The sequence below is a fragment of the Dipodomys ordii genome, unplaced genomic scaffold (genome assembly GCF_000151885.1).
Source record: "Dipodomys ordii isolate 6190 unplaced genomic scaffold, Dord_2.0 Scaffold68, whole genome shotgun sequence".
NCBI lineage: Eukaryota > Metazoa > Chordata > Mammalia > Rodentia > Heteromyidae > Dipodomys > Dipodomys ordii.
The window spans coordinates 4759208-4779284 of record NW_012267284.1 but is presented as its reverse complement, the minus strand read 5'-3'; the positions used below and the strand labels follow the sequence as shown (position 1 = coordinate 4779284).

At 50.0% G+C, this 20077-nt stretch overlaps 1 protein-coding gene across 1 annotated transcript in view; it reads left to right on the top strand.

Annotated features, from left to right (window-relative positions):
• Rnf216 (ring finger protein 216) overlaps positions 1-11917 on the top strand; it is a 102389-nt gene extending 90472 nt beyond the window's left edge. The window contains exons 13-15 of the mRNA XM_013023539.1: positions 1839-2061; positions 9472-9541; positions 10040-11917. Coding sequence (XP_012878993.1) covers positions 1839-2061; positions 9472-9541; positions 10040-10359 — 613 coding nt within the window. The 3' untranslated portion in view covers positions 10360-11917. The remainder of the gene's footprint in view (positions 1-1838; positions 2062-9471; positions 9542-10039) is intronic.
• Positions 11918-20077: the final 8160 nt, after the last annotated feature.

Sequence of the window (20077 nt, the reverse complement as noted above, 5' to 3'; positions counted from 1 at the left end):
TTTTTTTTTTTTTTTTTTTGGTACAAGACCATTTGGCCCCTGTTTGGTAATGTTTTTAGCTCTTCATGCTGTATTGAACAGCTGTTTGAACATTATGAACTGTAAGCATTCTTCATCGGTTTTAGGGGAGAACCTTTTCTTTTTCTGCCACACCCATTATTATTTCACATAGTGACAGACAATTTATTGAATAGAGTAAGCAAATACATCCTGTCATCAAACCTTCGGGAAAGGACTGCATAGCCTCAATTCTCCATCCCATTCTTTGTCATGCTGAGCCCTAGGTAGCTGCCAAGGAAAAAGGCAGACAGTCCTATCTCAAAGGGGCTCTTACATAGTTTATGCTATTCAGAATTGCAGCAAGGTTTTGGAAATGGCTTTTCAAATTGGATGTTTAGTCATCAGAACCTTGAGGTTCAGGTTTTTACTTTGTGCCAATAACTAAAATTGTCAGCCTAAGTTGACTGTACTAAATTCACTTTAAACCCTGACTTCCTGATGGTGTTTCCTATTCAGACTGTCTGTAACTTGAATGAAGTATAAATTCTTTTCAGGCCAAAGTTGTACTTTCCTTTATTTCAAGCTACTCACAGATGAGACCTAAATAAATAGCTTTCTAATGCAATTACTTATTTTTAGATAAGTGATCTGGATTCTAAGAAACACACTGTAGCCATCTCTGAAATATCAGTAGTCTAAGCACTTCCCTGTCCTGACTCACCTCCAGGCCACAGCAGTTCCTCCCAGTTGCTGACACTGGGGGCTGCTGCTTCGGGGGGAGGGGTAGAAGTCCAGCTTGCAGCTGGCACCTATTAGATCCTCTGTACTCCTCCACAAGTATCTGTAGCAAACCTCTAGTATCATTTCCTGTTACAACCATACTTAGGAGCGAGGGTACAATGCACAGCCCTTGTCTTCTACCCTTAGCGCCTCCTGCCTAAAGAAGAAGATGAAAAGTGTTACTCTGTAGGCTGGAGCAGAGCACTGTGGAAGTGCCTAGCATCACAGGCAGTTCCTGGCAAACAGCCATCTGTCATTCTGTTCAAGTTGTCTGCCCTTCAAATCAGGTCAGATGATTCTAGAAACAGCCTCACTGTGAGGGGTTCTGGAAGTCTGGGACTCTGACAGAGGACATAAAGATTGGCTAATGAGTCACCTACCCACAGGCCAAGTTTTCAAAACCAAGTTCTTTATGTAAAATACATAGTTTTGTTTTGGAAGACACCAAGTTTTGTCTCTCCATTTCAAGCTTTTGGGGTTCCATAACAGGGAAGTTATTTATCTAAATGCTAGATGCTGTGTCAACGGTTTTTATATCTTGTATCTGTAATCTGTGAAAAACCACGAGGAAGTTATGTTTTCCCAATTTCAAAAATGGGAAAAACTGGGGGCTGGGAAGTTGGCTCAGTGGTAGAGCGCTTGCCTTGCATGCCTGAGGCCCTGGGTTCGATTCCTCAGCACCACATAAGCAAAAAGAAAAATGCTGGAAGTGGCGCTCTGGCTCAAGTGGTAGAGCTCTAGCCTTGAGCTGAAGAGCTGAGGGATAGTGCCCAGGCTCAGAGTTCAGGCCCCATGACCGGACCCAAAAAAAAAAAAGGGAAAAACTAAAATTAATTAATAATAAATAAAATGATGAAACTGAGTCTTAAAGTAGCTAGGAACTTTGCCTAAGACCATATAATCAACACACTTTGAACTCAGACTCTAAAAAGTAGGCTCTTCCCTTTAATGTCAGCAAAAGCCACAGGCAATTGTTACATAGGGAAAGAAAAAAGTATAATATTTGCCTGTCTTCTCCATTTCCCCTCCCGACTCCAATCATATGTTCTTATTTTCAGTGAAGAAAAAATGACTGCCGCCCGCATTAGAAAGTGCCATAAGTGTGGGACTGGCCTCATCAAGTCCGAAGGCTGCAACCGCATGTCCTGCCGCTGTGGTGCCCAAATGTGCTACCTCTGTCGGGTATCTATAAATGGATATGACCATTTCTGCCAGCATCCTCGCTCACCAGGAGCCCCTTGCCAGGAGTGCTCACGATGCTCCCTCTGGACTGACCCCACTGTGAGTGCACACAAGGGAGAGAGAGCCATAGTTTCCCATAGTGAAAAATGTTTTGTATATACATGACAAACTCTGACTCATGAAAAGATGCAGGAAATTACATAGACCAAAAACCACAGGAAAAATGGAGAAAGCAAGGGCTGGCTTAGTGGTAGAGTGCTTGCCTCGTATGCTTGAAGCCCTGGGTTCAATTCCTCAGCACCACATAAGCAGAAAAGGCCGGAAGTGTCACTGTGTCTCAAGTGGTAGGGCACTAGCCTTGAGCTGAAGAGCTGAGGGACAGCGACCAGGCCCAGAGTTCAGCCCCTAGAACCAACCCAAAAAAAAAAAAAAAATGGAGAAAACAAAAGACGTGTGATTAGGGCATGCTTTTAGTTTCAGCTACTTAAGAGTTTCTCAGGATCACTTGAACCCACAATTTGAGATCAGCATGAGCAACATAGTGAGACCCCATCTCAAAAGAAAAGAAAAGGAGATTTAGAAAGGCAAATTCTTCTCATGCTTTAGGGAGTAAACTTTCTATGCCATTTGAAGTATTTCAGAGCATAAAACAGTGAGGAGAGTTGCCCAACATAATGCTCCCACCAGTACCTGACATATTGTCCTGACAAAGAAGCTGCAAGCTTCTCATGACTCTCACATACAGATATGGATATCAATATTAGCACAGGCTGGGTACTGGTGGCTCACGCCTGTAATCTATCAACTCAGGAGGCTAAGATCTGAGGGTCCTGGGTTCAAAACCAGCCAGGGCAGGAAAGTCTGTGAGACTCTTAACTTCTAATTAACTCCAGAAAACTGAAAGTGGAGCTGTGGCTCAGAATGGTAGAACACTAGCCTGGAGCACAAAATCTCAGGGACAGTGCCTAAGCCCTAAACTCAAAACCCATGACAGACCCCCCTCCCCATCCCAAAAAAAAAAGAACAAGGAACATAAGCTGGATGCTGTTGGCTCACACCTCTAATTGTAGCTACTCAGGAGGCTGAGATCTGAAAATTGTGCTAGCTGTGAGTAAGAAAGCTCAAGAATATCACGCAGGCCCCAAGCCCTTAGGACCTACACACAAAGAAAAAGGATTATTATGGCTGCAAACAAGAGCAAGCCTAAAAATAGTAGCTAAGACTGGCTTAGAAGTAGAATACTTTTGTGTGTAGGAGGCCCTCAGTTCTATCTTCAACACACATACACAAAAGGCAAAAGGATCAGTGTAAACAAGGCAGAAATGCTTTTTTCCCATGGGTGAGTGCAGAGATGGCAGCCCAAGCATGGGATAGTAGGTCTTCCAGGAACCTAGTTGCTTCCAGCATTCTACCCAACCCCACTATCCATGGAAACCATGCCCCTAGGAGCCCATGTACCAATTATCTAGAAAGAGTCCTGGCTGTTAGGAGCAGAAGAGACAAAGAAAGCCCAGCTTTTTGCTGCCATACTCCATATCTCAGCCTCACAATATGCTGAGATTACAGGCATGAGCTACTGGTAGCCACTCAGACCAGTACTTTTTAAGCCAAAGAAAAGGTCTCTAACTCTGGTATGGAAATCTCTAGCATGCTTGCTATTAGAAGATGAAAGGGTCACAGGTTGGCAGGTCTAGTACCCAGATCTGGTGGGGCTCCCTAGAAATGGACCTCAGTCATTGTTAAAGTGTCATCCATCCTCAGAGTACCTCAGTGGAAAAGGATTGTGCCTGCTGCAGGCCAGGCAGCCATGTTAGGGCTGTTTTTCAGTAAAGGTTCCTCACTGGATGAGAAGCTGCCTAAAGGGACCTATGGGCTGACTCTGGCACAACTGGCAGTCCATTGAGACCCTCAACCATCCTGCCTTCCTGTATGGCCGGGGAAAATCTAGCCCCCACTTTGACATACTTGTCAGGTGTCAAGCAGTTCTGTAGGACCTAGCCGTTCTCTTCCGTTCTACGTTCTGTCCAGCCAGCACCTCCAGAACTTCCTGGGGAAATAAGCCTTTTCCTTCAGCTCGGGCTCCCATGTCTTCCCAAACTGTCTTTATCCACAGAAACAAAGAGCAAGGTGATATGAGCACAGGAGCATTGGCTAGCCCGCGAGAGCACTGTCTCCCTCTGCTCCCTGCTGTCCTGTCCTTGGACACCTCACTTTCTCACTCACGTGGAATCCACTATAAAACTTCCTTACTACTGCCTCTTTGTCTGGTTGCCACAGTATGCACTTGCCCCTTTTTCTTTCCGAATGGTTCATTTCTATCCTGATGAAGGGTCTGTGGTGGCTCAAATGAAGTTAGAAAGGAAGGTCAGGCAAACAGATCCCTCCAATTTCCTCTGGTCACTATAGCCCAAGGTTTTGCTCCATTTGTCCTGCTCCCATCAAACCAGGGATCAGCCCAGTCTCCTTGATTCTCACCAGGAGGCCAATTGAATTGCACCCCAGCATCTGCTGGGGCTTCTGAGAACACAAAGCTATTCAGCAGAGCTGGGAAACAAAGCTCGCCCTGTCCTGCCTGCTCTTCATTAGTGGGCTGGCCGGGAAGGGAAGAATCTCCCATTGTCAGCAAAGAAGGGAGGTGTCTTAGTCGGTGTGAGAAGAAGTGTGCTTAGTCCTTAATAACTGAGACTGCTGGGAGCTTCAGCTAACTCTGTACTGAGCCTCAAATGGTGAATAGTAACTTTCTCTGTTCCTTACCAAAAATAAACCAAAACCAAGTCTTATGAAACAGGCTAACTTCTTTAGGAAGGAAAAAGAAAAAACAGAAGCAAATGCAGACAGAGCAAACCACAATTTTCTGGATCAGGGGACAGAATGCAATGCTGAGTCTCAGCATATAAAGGAACAGACGTTCTTCTGCGGTAGGCTGAGTCTCTAACCCCAATATGTTGGCGCCTGTGCACATGTGGCCACTGATAGGCAGTTAAGGGGCTATGTCACTGTTGGGGCTCACAGAAATGCACCTAGGCTGTATTCTGGAAATGTGTACATGACAGCATGTGCTTTTTACATACAAAACAAGCCAATGTTTGTCTTAGGTTTGGGCTATGAGAAAACAGAGAATTGTTTTCTTCAACTTGTTTGTGACTATAAGAGTCTGAAGCTATTCTATTGAAAGGAAGTATGGCTTCATACAGCCCACTCTCAATGGCACCCTTTGCGTTTCACCCTTCGGTTAGGAGGTGCACTCTTTTCTCCCAGTGTTTTACACGTGCTCAGTTCTGTGATGGTCTCCAGCAGCTGGTTCTCCTGCTCCCTCAATGAAGACACTTGGTGGAAATTGAGGCCAGTAAACTGTAGCTGGGCATCTGTACCCTGGAAAGTCTGGCACTACTGGGAGGCAGTTGAGGCTGCAGTGTTGGAAGAAGACTGCTATGGAAAGACCTAGAAACCCAGCCAGGAAGGCTAGAAATTAATGTTCAGCTTCAGCCATTTTACCTAACTTTTTTAAATTTTCTACAAAAAAAGAGTATAAAGACATGGGCTGTAACCCAGACATGTGGCCTTAACCCAGCTTCCACACTCAGCCCTGGCTTTGTATAGAAATAGTCACTATTTTGAATACCATTAGTTCTGAGGAGGGGCAAGTGTCATCTCTGAATTGTCCTTGAAATTGACCTTGGTTTTCTCACCTACACACACTGGATAATGAAACTGTTGGAGAACTTTGGCAGCATGGGATGAAGGGCATCATTTTGTTAATTTTTCCTATAAAAACAATAATATCTGGGTCACTTGTCCAGGATTTTAGGCTTGATAAAACTCAAGCACAAATCCAGGTCTTCTAACCAACATCAGGCTCCTTCTCCAGATACAGGAGTGGCCTAGAGGTGCCTACAGGGTCCCAGAGCCTTGGGAACCAGGTGGGCCTTGTAATGTGGGGGTGTGGGGACCCTGGCCGGGTTCCTTCCCCATTGGGCAAATTGCAAATGGTAGAAGGAGCCATCACACAACTCCATTGCCTTAACTGTGTGCCAGGGGGGATTCCCAGTCACTTAAGGGTTTAACCAAGGAGGTCAGGCAGTAGACCAGTAATTGGAACTGTTGGTACAGATCATCTTTAAATCCTAGCTGGCCCTGGCCTGAGCACTTGACCTTGACCAGAGTCAAAACATGGCCACATTCCACTCTATCATGGTCACACTCCACTCTATCTCCAGATCCTCGTGAAGGAGGCACTGTGAATAGAAACAAAGCATTTGCTAGGCTTTCATAACCCAAGGAGACAGCTGCAGAAACCAGAGGTTTCTGGTGCTTCACAGCTATTCAGGAAGCTGAGATTCGTGAATCAGGATTCAAAGCCAGTGTGGGCAGAAAAATCTGTGAGATTCTTACCTCCAATAAATTAGCAAAAAGTCAGAAGTGGAAGTATGGCTCAAGTGATAGAATACCAGCTGTGACTGAAGAAGCAGAACAAGAATGTGAAGCCCTTAGTTCAAGCTCTAGTACCAGCCAACATACATGCACACACATGAAAGAAAGAGAGAAGGGAAGGGAAGGAAGGAAGAAAAAAAGATGAAACCAGAGGCCAGCCTGGAGCCTATGGAATCTTTGCTCCTCCCCTGCATATTGTCCATCCCCCTCTGGCCAGTCCACCAGCTGCACAGCATGTGCCTCTCTCAGAGTTGGCTTCCTCCACCTCCCCAAGCTCCCCCCACCCCCCCCACCCCAATTTCCTGTTGTAGACAGACAGCTGGGAGTGGAGGTTAGGGTCGTTGTTGCTTGGGCAATCTGCAACTGAGCTGGGAATAATTTGAAACTAAATCTTCAGCCCTTTGGAAGCCTTTCATGAAATCATTGCAAGTTTATTAACAACAGCTGTGGCCATACATGACCTGGATCCCAGCCCCAGCCCCACCCCCAGAATCACAAGAGAGGGAGCAGCAGGCAACTTGCCATTCCCTGTCGCCTATCCCCCTCTCTCCCCTCCCATGCCACAGGGGGCAGGCAAGCAAGACCACTAGCCAGTGACTAGTAATGTTAGGATATGGGGTTGAGGAAGACTTAGGAAGCTTTGGCAAGAACAGCTCTGTGCCAAGTGCTCAAACCCCCATCTTGGGAGAACTCTTGAGCTGTGGCTGCTGATTGCTGTTAATAGCTGACCTACAGAACAGGCTTTCTCCCCTCAGCCACTTGCAGTTTCTCTTTCTACATTTTCTCCAATGCAGACTCTGCTATGTAACAGAGCTGTGGAGCTTTGTGGTTGAGGGACAAATGAAGGATTGCTTTTGCTTTTTCATTCTTAATTAAATCCACTCTGGTTAATTTCTACCTCACTTCCTACCAGTCTCTGGAGCAGCTGGGCCCTTGCTTCCTCCTCTCCCTCCCCTTCCCCCCCCCCCCCACTTGCTGGTGAAGTGAGCCTGCCAGGACCTTCTTTGTCAGCCAGGGCTCTCTGTATCCTGCTGAGCTCAAAGGAATTCGAGGGAGGAAATCACCCTCTCCTTTATTTAAATCACTCTTCCAGATCTGCAGGATGGTCAGACTCTGTATTCTGCTTTGATCCTCTGTCCTTGACACTTGTCCAGACCTCCTACATTTGAGGTACCCTGGCCCATTGGGGGAGCTTCATGCCCTTCCTTCCCAGTTCTCAGTGAACGCCATGTGGTCCCGTGGTTCCTGGCCTAGACTGCTCTGAGTACAGAAGGAGGTGATTCACCTCCACTCCAGTCTGATAGATGGGTTGTTACCCTGTCTCTGAAGACATACTGTGTGGTGAGATACATTAGTCACTGACCAGTTTCTAACTCCCTCTCATCTCATTCTGACCCTGTTCATTGGAAGGAACTGCTCTGTAATCTGTCAAAGTTCTTCCTGAGCTTGCAAGGGGTAGGAGATGGTATGCAGAAAGAGCAGTCTAAAGAAATCCCGAGGGCTGGGAATGAGGCTTAGTGGTAGAGTGCTTGCCTAGCATGCATGAAGCCCTGGGTTCGATTCCTCAGTACCACCATCACAGAAAAACCTGGAAGTGGTGCTGTGGCTCAAGTGGTAGAGTGCTAGCCTTGAGCAAAAGAAGCTCAGGGACAGTGCCCAGGCTCTGAGTTCGACTCCTTATCCTTCTTGTAGCCTAGAGGCCAGAGAGATGATGCCTACCATCACCTGTTTGAGAACATGTCGGTCTTGGTCCCTGCATTCATTCACTGTGGCCCAGTCTGGCTTGATACAAAGGCATCATATAGCTCCTACAACAAACAGTACCCTGCAGTTGAGGCCCCAGGCTGTGCAGAGGCCCACGGCTTAGGTGGGTTCCAGTTAGCCTACACCTTTATTGAGAGCAGAGCCTGACAGCCTGCCTGGTGTCCGAAGTCCAGCTCTTGTCAGTTTCTTCTCAGCTTCATGTGTGAACTTGAGCCTTGAAGGGCAGCAAGTACAGAGGATAAGATTTTGGTGGCTTTTGAATGTGAAATGTAGTCAAAACAACCTTCGGGAGATACACAAAAATGTTTCCAGTTCTCTTCTAGTGAGGAGCTAGCAGTAATTTATTTTTAGATAGTTTTTGTTTGTTTGCTTGTTGTGATACTAGGGATTGAAAAAGGCCCTATGCATGCTGGGCAAGTGCTCTACCACTGAACTGTACCTGTGAAAATCTCAGTGTGTAGTTGGTTTGCTTCGTTTTGTTTTTGGTCAGTTATGGGACTTGAACTCATGGCCTGAGCACTTTTGCTTAAGGCTAGTGCTCTACCACTTGGAGCCACAGTGCCACTTCTGGTTTTCTGGTGATTTATTGGAGATCAAAGTCTCACAGACATTCCTGCTCAGGCTGACTTTGAACTGCAATTCTCAGATCACAACTTCCTGAGTTGTGATCTTATTAACTCTTGAAGAAGCTTCTGGAAGACCCCAGGAAAAAGGCCTTCACAGTGGTCTGTTTAGTCTCTGACAGAGCTGCCCTGACCTGAGGTGACCCCCAGCCCTGGAAGGTCCTGTCGCCCTGTGTTGCAAAGAAGACCAGCCAGGCAGCTGGTCATCCTAGGTTTACCAGTCTCAGTCATTCTTGCAGTCAGTAGCATAGAAAGACTGTGTGCTGCTGAGGAGCAGAGGAAAAGCCTGTGGCATGGGTGACCAAGGTGACCAAGGACTGAAGTGCAGTCATCCCTTCAAACCTAGATTTTTTGTTGGGTCCATGCCTTCCACTGTCCTGTTCAACCTCAAGGCTGCCATTCCACCCCTGCAGCCCGGCAGGCCCACATGACACTTGTCACCTTTCCTGTGCCCAGAACTTGCAGACTAGGTCCAAAAGTTTCTCGGACCCTGCTCACCCCTGCCACACAGGCAGCCTCTGTTAGCTGGCTTGGCCAGGTCCCTCCCCAAGGTTTCCCCAGGGGGCAACCAACAAATGATGGAGGGAGAGCTGCTGAACTAAGCAGGAGTGCTCTGCAGGTGGCAATGCCTCCAGCCTCCCTGTCCGCAGGTCTCACTGCAGGCTCACCCTTGCCATTGCTTTTCCTCTAGGAAGATGACGAGAAGCTAATCGAGGAAATCCAGAAGGAGGCTGAGGAAGAGCAGAAGAGAAAGAATGGAGGCAAGTGTTCTCCCCACCCTGGTCCTGCACACAGGCCCCAAAAAGCCATTCGTACCCTGGTTAGCTTGGGCCCCTGTTGATAGCCAGGAGGTCCCAAAGTGAGTTTGGGCTCTGGAAGCAAAGAGAAGCCAAATGTGACTAAATAGACATTGGCTGCTGGCCCACTGAAGTGACCAAGAATGGATTGGACTTCGTGTGAGCCGCCCCTCAGGCTCTGGCTGCGAAGGGAAGTTGACAGTGGTGTCCCTTGCCAAGCTGTGGAGGGACGTTCACGGGGAGGTGTAGTTTTGACCCTGTCTGCTCCATGTGAGGGTTGTGAATGTTTCACTGTTGAAGTTCTATTTATCCTTCTGTGAAACAACCCCTTCTGGATCCAGAAGAGAGAGGCTGGGAGAGGGCAGAGGGTGCCCATGCCTAACCAGCCTTAGCCTCCCAACTCTGGCAGGGACCAGGTGATGTGTACAGCCTATTTTCACTTACACCCCATCTTCCTTGTAGAGAGCACCTACAAGCGCATCGGGCCCCCACTGGAGAAGACCCCTGAGAAGGTGCAGCGGATGGAAGGCCTCCCTCGGCCTGTCCCCCAGAATCTCCATCCCCCACACATGCCACCCTATGCCTTTGTGCACCCGCCTTTCCCCCTGCCTCCTGTGCGGCCAGTGTTCAACAACTTCCCGCTCAACTTGGGCCCCGTCCCGGCACCCTACGTGCCCCCGCTGCCCAATGTGAGGGTCAACTTTGACTTCGGCCCCGTGCACATGCCACTGGAGCACAATTTGCCCATGCACTTTGGCCCCCAGCCGCGGCGGCGCTTCTGACAGGGCCCATTGGCCCCACCAAGCCTGTGTGGGACAGTGGGACACGGGACCTCACGCTGCCCTGCCTTCTCCGTTAAGAGGTGGTTCCCTGGGACCCCTTGAAGGAGGGCTAGTCCTCCTCCTGTGCGTTTCTCAGGAAGGACTCCTGCCCTGGAAGGCTCATGCCCTCTGGGTGACTGTGAGGGGACCCGTCTGGCTCTTCCTGGGTAATAGGTCAGGGCAGCAGAACTCCAATTTCTGCAAATGTTTGTTGCTGTTCACATACTTTGAACTGACAGTTTCTCAGTCTCTGCAAACTGCACTGATGGTGGTTTTCCCACACCAGGCTCCTGTTGAGGCTGGGTGGGCTTGTCACCTGGACCAAATGAGATTCTTTCTCATAGCGGTCACAGGTCCCCTGTGCTGCCCTATCGCTGGGGAGATTTCATTACTACCACACAGGTGAACAGCTTTTTTTTCCCCTAGGTTTTCTGGAGGGTTACTTCCCTGGGGATACAGATGCCTCAAGAAGCTGCCCCTGTTGCGGCAGCCCTCCTCTGCACCTGCCCACGTTTCTCTTAGTAATGAGTAGTAGGTTGTGGCCAGGATAAAGGCGACTGACCCCCTGCTATCTAATCAGAGTCAGCTCCGGGCCTGTGTGCTGGGTCCCCACCAAGACCCCAGCCCAGGTCTTTGTACAGTGAAGGTGTCAATCCCCCATTTGCCAAGCGGAGGCCCACAGCTTTCCCCTGCTGAGCTGGGACCCAGCCTGGCAGGGGCTCGTCTTGGCCATGTAGCTACGGGATGGGGAGACAACTGCCCGTATTTGGTGGATGCACAGGTACTGTTACCCACTGCCATATGCTTCTCAGATGTCTTTCAGGGATTCAAGCAGGAGAGAAGATCACCAGGTATGGGTGGGACACAGTGGTGGCAAGCTGTGCTACTATCCTGAATGACAGTGCCTTGGAAAGGCGGGCCACATGCCTCTGTGACAAGACCCCCTAAGTACCTTAAATAGTAGCAAACTCCCGTTCTCTGCACCTCCCCTGAGAGCAGAGGGCAGCGGTGAGCCTGCAGATGGTAAGGTGGCACCAGACGTAGCATCATACTGGGGGGGCTGAGGCCAGATGAAGGAGCCTGTTGCCCATGCCCAGCATGTGGCTTGAAACTCCAGCACAGGAAAAGGCGCTCCATCCTTCAAGAATTTCTAACAATCTGGCCACACGTGTCTGTGGGAGGGACTGCTTCCGTCGGGTGTCCTGTTGGTGTCTCAGAGGCAGCTGGCACTTCACCCCGGGCCCAGGCTGCTCCTGGGGCATGGCTGCCCAGCCACTGTCCCAATTTATTTGCCTTAAAACTGGAGAGTGGGTCTAGTGTTTGCACTTAGCTGAAGGTTTCAAGCTGAAGAAAATGCGCATGACTGTCACTTCATATGGCTACGTAGTTTCCTTAAACGTTTTTTCTTTACCGTATGGTAGTGGAAATAGATGGAGTAAATCTGTTTAAACTACTGTATGTAAAAAGCCTGTATCATATGTAACTTCAACTTTTTGTAAATAAATGTTTGTGTACTCTCCTGGCTTCCCTTCTGGTGAACAGAACTACACAAGGCCCTTGAGTGGGTTAGATCCAGACCAACTCATCCACCTCTAAAGAAGGATGTGAGAATGTGCACATGTACAAGCAGTGGGAAGCAGCGAAGAGCCAGGTTGCACTCTCACCTGCAGGGCCTCTGAGGTGCCAATCCTGCTAAGACCCAGACACAGTGCAAGCTAGGCAAACACTCTACCACTAGGTAACCTTCCCAGTCCCACAAAGGGCTTTGATGGGAGGTTTAGATTTTTGGCACAATTCCATGCAGAGCAACCTGAAGAACCTTGCCTAGCACAGGGAGAGCCAGGGGGCCTCAGCCCCTCACTGATAGCACACAAACTTGCCAGCTAGGCTAGGCAATCATTGGCCTTAAGAGCTGGAAGAGATCAAAGCATAGAGGAACTGGGATCCCCAAGTATCAATGGACCACACAGCACCCTTTAATAACAAGTCTACATTATTAAAGTAGAACATTCAAGAGGAAAGGTGTGTATACAGTACCTTGATTCTGGGTTCGTCAGTGGGCAGATTAGTGAATTGGCCCAGGCCATCAGGCCTCATTCCTGTACATGTTCCACTGCCCATTGTCATGACACTTAGGCAACCAGAGTGGCCTCCCACCCCACTAGTCCCCAGGCAGCAGCAGATGTCTCCCAGGTCCTGCACATAAACATGTCTGCCCGTAGTTGGGACGTTAGGCCTTGGCTTTCATAGAAGGTCCTCAACAGTCCTGACCTAACCCAGGTGTATGCCCAGCGGCTCTAGCCCCACAGAGCACAGGAACATGGACAGAGGGTGGCAGCTGCTCCCACACGCTTGGACAGTTCTGTCTCTCTGGCTACCGGTGTCTGCTTTTCTTGCTCTCCCTCCACGACAGGTGGCCTTGCTTGTCATTCTTCATAGTCGTTAGACTGCTCTCCACAGCCGCAGTGAAGAAGTGGGTTCTGTCATGCCTTCCTTTTAACCTCCAGCTGTATATTGCACTTCTGGTTTTCCCAAGCCTCCCATGAGACCTTGTGTAGATTTACTCAGGGCTATTTGAGCTTTGCTCTAATAAGGGAAATCAAAGGCCTCCAGTGTTTCTTTGTGTTTGTTGTTGTTATTTTGTCATTTTGTATGTGTGCCAGTCCTGGGGTTTGAACTCAGGGTTGAGCACTGGCTTTTTTGCTCAAGCCTAGCACTCTGTTGATGGTTAATTGGAGATGATAGTTTCATGAACTTTCTCACCTGGGCTGGCTTCAAACTATGATCCTCAGATCTCAGCCTCCTCAGTAGACTCAGAATCAAGATCGAAAGCTAGACTGTATTTCCAATTAATCAGCAAAACAGAGTGGAGGTGTGGTTCAAATGGTAGAGCACCGCTAAATCCAAAGGGAGGTCCTCATGCCAGGTTGAGGCGGCCCAAGGTAGGCCAAATGACTGCCCCATCCCTGTCACCTTGGATGTGTCCCTAAGACCTGCAGCCTGGCCTACACCAAAGCCAGCTGTAGTGGCCTCTGGTCCCACACAGGATGTGGGTGATGCCCTCAAGGAGTTAGGGAATTGGGCACAGAGTGGCATTGCCCAAATGGCTCCAAGCAGGCCCCCAAGCAGTATTTGGGCGACCTTGGCCTATGTGGCCACCCAGCCTGCCTGGCCATCTTCAAACCTAGGATCAGACATCTCACAGTGCTCCCTTCTGATGGCCAACAGGGCAAAGGGCCAACCAGGAAGCCCAGAGCTTCCTGAGAGTTGAGGGAGCCACAGGAAGCATGGAGTCTTGGTTTCCGTCCCTGGGGGCACAGTTCCTGTCTCAAGAGCCTGCCCTGACCTCTTCTTCCCTTACCCGAGCCTTTGGCCAGCCCCCACTAATCTCAGTTATTTTCCAGTATGCCCTCCTTCCTAATGGACCAGAAGTACTATTTGACTCTGTGATAGACCCTCGGAAGCAAGTAGAGGCCTGAGTGCTCACAAATACTACTTTGAAGAATGAATCTGTGATCCAAAGCTAAGAACAAGGCCTGTAGCTGGGTGCCAGTGGCTCACATCTGTAGTCCTAGATTCTCAGGAGTCTGAGATCTGAGGTTATCGGCCTGAAGCCAACCTGGGTAGACAAATCTAGTAGCAGATAGACGGGGGAAACAGGGTTTGAACCTGACTGACCCAGCATCTGCTTGTCCCCCATTTGGCCTCAGTGGTGGGATAGAAAGACTAGCAGAGAGTCAGCTAGGCTGGTGAGCCATTCTCAGCCCTAGCCGCACCATGGTAACACATCCCATGGGTGACGGACCTGCCTCAGTGGTGAGCGCTTGCCATAACCTTCATCTCAATCAATAAGCTAGGTGTGTATTTAATCCAACTTGGTAGGAGAGATCCAAGGTTGGCCATGGGCAAACACTTGAAACTATATCTGAAAGAAAGGGCTTGAGGCTGTGGTTCAAGTGGTAAAGCACTTGCCTAGCAGGAGCAAAGGCCTGAGTTCAGACCCTAGTACTTAAAAGAGCCGGGGAGCTGGGCGCTGGTGGCTCACACCCATAATCCTAGCTACTCAGGAGGCTGAGGTCTGAGGATCTCAGTTCAAAGCCAGCCCGGGCAGGAAAGTCTGTGAGACTCTTACCTCCAATAAACCACTCGAAAACCGGAAGTGGTGCTGTGGCTTAAGCGGTAGAGAGCTCACCTTGAGCTGAAGAGCGCAGGGACAGCGTCCAAGCCCAGAGTGCAAGCCCCACGACCGACCAAAAAAAAAGAGCCGGGGAGCTGGGAAGGTAGCACAGTGGTAGAGTGCTTGCCTTGCATGCATGCGGCCCTGGGTTCAATTCCTGAGTACCACATAAGCAAAAAAAGCCAGAAGTGTCACTGTGGCTCAAGTGATAGAGCGCTAGCCTTGAGCTGAAGAGCTGAGGGACAGTGCCCAGGCCCAGGGTTCAGGCCCCACATCCAATTAAAAAAAAACAGGTGCCAGTGGCTCGTGCCTGTAATCCTATCTACTCAGGAGGCTGAGATCTGAGGATCATGGTTCAAAGCCACCCGAGGCAGGAAAGTTCATGAGACTCTTATCTCCAATGAACCACCAGAAAACCAGAAGTGGTGCTGTGGCTCAACTGGTAGAGCACTCACCTTAAGCTGAAGAGCTCAGGACAGCGCCCAGGCCCAGAGTTCAAGCCCCATAGCTGACTAAAGAAAAAGTTGAGACATGGGACATATTCCTAGGCAAAGGGCACCATGTGCCATAGGCTCTAGCAGGAAGAAACTGGACCACATAGCCTGCCCCAGTCAGCACCCCTGACAATCTCATGGCTACCCTTCCTGAATGAGCTAGGGCCATGCTAAGTAGAGAGACTGACCTGGCCAAGCTTAAGCTCCCATTCCAGAGCAGACATGCCACAGTGAGCCCCCGCCATAGGACTGTGACAGCACCCACCTCACCAGCACACCACTCACACAGGCAGGAAGCTCACTTTTCCAACTTGAAGCAACAAAGTCAAGTTTACACACACAATAACACAAAATGTTGGAACAAGCATAGAGAACCGCGCATGCGTGGCCGGGGCAGGGCCTTTCTGCAGGGGATCTTAGCCACATCTATCAGGCCTTCAATAACCAGGGAATTGTCCTCCAGGGATTTATGCAGACACTTGGACAAAGGCTCTGTCCTGTGCAGCCACCATGGCTTTTGCGACAAATGAAAAATGGCATGAATGACCTGAAACGGGAAGGAAGAGAGATGATGGGACATTCACCCAGGGGGATCTGTCTGCAGATAAGGAAAAGGCACTTGCCAGGTGAGGACGGGGCTGGGGCAGTGGGGCACACGCTGTCCCAGGAGATGGAGCACAGGAGCTATCCTTCAGAATCCTCAACACAAAGTCTGCTGTGATAATACTGCCCTGTATTCCCAGCATTTGGGAGGCCAGGCAGGAGGATCGCAAACTTGAAGCCATCTTGGGTCTCCAGGGTAAGAAGAAACCCTGCCTCCAAAGCAAAAAGAAAAGGGGCCACAGCTAGTGGCTCACATCTAGAATCCTAGCTACTCAGAAGGCTAAGATCTGAGGATCACAGAAGCTAGCCAGGCAGGAAAGTCCATAAAACCACCGAAAAAGCCAGAAATAAAGCTGTGGCTCAAGTAGTAGAGTGCTAGCCTTGAGCAAAAAAACTCAGGGACAGTATCCTAGAACCTGAGATCAAGCCCTAGGACTGGCCCTCCCAAAAAAAAGGAGAAAGTTCTAGAAGAAAATGTCATAGCAATTTGTCATGAGCCATAAGGATATGCAATGAAAACCTAAAATGGAAAATTGAAGACCTCTAGTTCTGAAAGGAAAAAAACCTCACATAGCAAACATGAGAGGGAAGAAAAGATCACAAGGTGGGAAGAAAAGACCACAAAGCCTCAAGAGAAAATAGTGCCCAGTAATCAAAACTCACAGCCCCGGGGCTGGGAATGTGGCTGAGTGATAGAGTGCTTGCCTAGCATTCATGAAGCCCTGGAGTTTGATTCCTCAGTACCACATAAACAGAAAAAGCTGCAAGTGGCACTGTGGTAGATGCTAGCCTTGAACCAAAGAAGCTAAGGGACAGTGCCCGGACTGAGTTCAAGCCTCAGGATTGGGCGGGGGGGGGGGGTAGAGAATGTGCCTTACAGGTGACCCCATCCCTATAGGCTGTCCCTAGGGAAGGAATCCTTACCCCCTCCCCCTCCCCGCATCTCACTGACAAATGAGTCTTCAAACCCGAAAGGCTAACACACACTTTGGTTCTCACCCTGGAAACAATTCCATTTTTTTTTTTTTTGAATTCAGAACCTGGGTTGGCACTCTACCACTTGAGCCACAACTCCAATTCCAGCATTTTGGTGGTTAATTGGAGATAAAAGTGTTACTTGCCCAGGCTGTTTAGCGAGAGCTCAGTGTCCTGAGTAGCTAGGGTTGTAAATGTGAACCACTAGAGCCTGGCTTAATTTCTTAAAATAATAATGATCACTCAATATATTATCATGATTAACTAGAGCTTTAGGTAAGTGGGGGGGGGTGTCCCTGAAGGGTTCCTGCCCCTCCCACACTGGGGAGAAAGGACAGACCCTCTCCCAAAATCTCCCTGTGGGAAAGAATTTTGTCTTCATTGTCCACAGATCAGGAGGGGCCACTAAGGGGCTTAGGTTTCAGGCCTAATATACCGCCCAGCCCCCCACAGACTTTCCTCTGTCAAGGAGACCTCATCTGTTCTCCTACGAGACTCAGAGCCCTTCCCCTAGGTAGGCTCTACTGAGACCCCTCCCACGCTTTCCTACCTACAACGCCCCCCAGAACTCATCACCGAGAGACAACCATTAGAACACCAGTAAGGTCAGAGCTGGGGTATGGTAGTATAGCCTGGAACCCCAGAAGCAGACAGGAGGATGGAGGTCCAAGGACAGTCCTAGGCAAAACTGCAAGACTTATCTGGAAAATGACTGAAAGAGCCAGGTACAGTAGCTCACATCTATAAACCTAGCTACTCTTTGATTAACCAACAGAAAACAGGAAGTGGTGCTGTGGCTCAAGTGGTAGAGCGCTTGCCTTGAGCTGAAGAGCTGAGGGACAGCGACCAGGCCCAGAGTTCAGGCCCCACGACCGGACCCAAAAAAAAAAAAAAAAAAGCTGGAAGTGGCGCTGTGGCTCTAGTGGTAGAACACTAGCCATGAGTTGAAGAGCTGAGGGACAGCACCCAGGCCCAGAGTTCAGGCCCCAGGACGGCCAAAAAAATAAATAAACTTAAAAAAGTCTCACAGTTTTCCTGCCTGGATTGGGTTTGAACAGTGATCCTCATATTTCAGCCTCCTGAGTAGCTGGGATTATAGGGTGTGAGCATCCAGCACCCAGCCAAATGGAGATCTTTTTTTTTTGCGGGGGGGGGGGAGAGAAGGGGGTCCGGTTGTGGGGCCTGAACTCTGGGCCTGGGCGCTGTCCCTCAGCTCTTCAGCTCAAGGCTAGCGCTCTACCACTTGAGCCACAGCTCCACTTCCGGCTTTTTTCTTTTTGCTTATGTGGTGCTGAGGAATCGAACCCAGGGCCTCAGGCTTGCAAGGCAAGTGCTCTACCACTAGCCCCATCGAATGGAGATCTTTTAGGATCACAGTTAACCCTGACCAGTTGCCTGGAGGCTGAGCTGGTCTAGGATCCCCAAGTGTATCCAGCCTCTTTACCTCTTCTAATGGGGAGTTGGACTCTTGCACCCCCACATTGGAGGCATAGTGGTGATTCCCAACCTGGCTGGGGGAAACTAGGGCACAGGGCGCAGGTTAGTACTGAGTCAGCGGCACATCTGCATGTGTGCACACGCACATGGTCTCCCTGCTCTTATCTACATGAGTGTGCATTCTTTTCAATGTGTGCACTCCAGTCTATGTGCGTGTAAGCTCCCCAAAGCCATCCCCACCCCTGTGGGCGTATACCTTGGGGACAGGGAACAGCTGAGGGACCATGTAACCCAGCAGGGGCTGCAACTGCCCAGTCTGTCCAGGAAAACTCCAGGAACTGGGGAGCCATGTCCAGGAGCTTGTTTGGTGGTACCCCCTGAACCTAGGAGCTCTGAAAGTGGCCCCCCTCAGCCCCGTGCCCATGCCCTGGAGTCCATGCTGCCTGGAGGGTTTTCTGCCCTCCAAACCCAGGCAGATCATATGTCCCCAGCCCACTGTCCCTGTAATTGAGTTAGAGCCCACCTATCCCTCTTCTATTGACCTTGAAATAGCCTTTCCTCACCACTGCCTCCGGCATTGAGCCTCCTCCATCAGACTGCCTTCATCACAAGGTTCCGCCTCTTCCACCAAACCCTGGGCCTCCGCACAGCAGCTTAGCCTACAGCATAGCCTGCGCCTCCTCGGTGGGACCTAGTGCCTCTCCGGTCACAGCCTGCAGACTGTGTTCACTAAATCGTCTGCCCCTCCCCCATCAGACTCAGTCTGCCACATGGCAGACTCCAGAATCAACGGGATCCCCAATGCCAGTCAACCCACACCAGGCCTGCTGGGTGGTAGGAAAGGGCAGGTCCCCTTCCACCCCTAAACCCTCAGCTGGCCCCCAGCTTGGCTCGGAGGGTCCATCTTTCCCCCCATGATCACCAAGACTTTTCTGACACCAGGCCTGGCTTCCATCAGGCAGGGTCCTGGGGACCTCGCTGGGATCAACTTTCCTTTGTGGCCATCTGCCACTTGTCAATCTCTGCTCTCACTCGCAGAGCATTCCTCACCAGCAGCCAATCAGCGCCTCCGCTGCTGGCTCCAGGAGCCGCAGCCTGGTGTTGCCAGGGACTCCAAGAACCCAAGCTCTGTTGCTGGGTCCGGGTCCTCACCCCATCTGTTTGGCCTCAGTTTCCCCATCCGTAAAATGGGACAGGGGTAGTCAGCCTGGAGAGGACTTGGTGGCTCTGACCTCCAGCTGCAGCCAGCCTCCTTGTGGAGCCAGGAGACCTGTTCATCCCCCACTCCCTATTTGTGCTTCCAGAACATGCTGTCAAGGGAAGTGGATAGACGGGGGCCCCTGTGAGCAGGGAAAGGATGGCCCTTAGGACCCATGTGTCCTGCTGCAGCTTGGTGCCCTGACCTCCACTTACTTCCAAATATCCGGCTACAGGACTCAAGCCCACCACGCCCCCATCTTCTCTCCAAATGATGGATGGCCTGCTAGGGTGCAGTGCAAATTTGCCCAAGTCTGGACAGGTGCCCCAGTGACTCAACACACCTGTAATGCTAGCTACTCAGGAGGCTGAAACCTGAGAATTGAGGTTCAAGGCCAACCTGGGCAGAAGTCTGTGAGACTCTTATCTCTGATTAACCACCAAAAAGCTTGAAGTGAACCTGTGGCTCAAATGGAAGAGCACCAGCCTTCAGCAAAGAAAGTTAAGGGACACTGCTCAGCCCTTGAGTTCAAGCCCCATAACCACCACCAACAACAAAGAATGACAGCCTTGATCAAAGAGAAAAAGCCAAATGAGGACTACAACGGCCCAAGATGAAGGCCCAGCATGGGCACACATACTGTCCAGTTCTTGGCCAAACGCATATGAGCCCTGGGGCTGAATCCCGGCTCATCTCAGTCTGGCTGCCACCTCCCCTGCACACCCCCACCCTCCTTATGTCGCCCAGCCTGCCCACACAACGCTCTCCAAGACACACACTGACACCTCTAGGGGC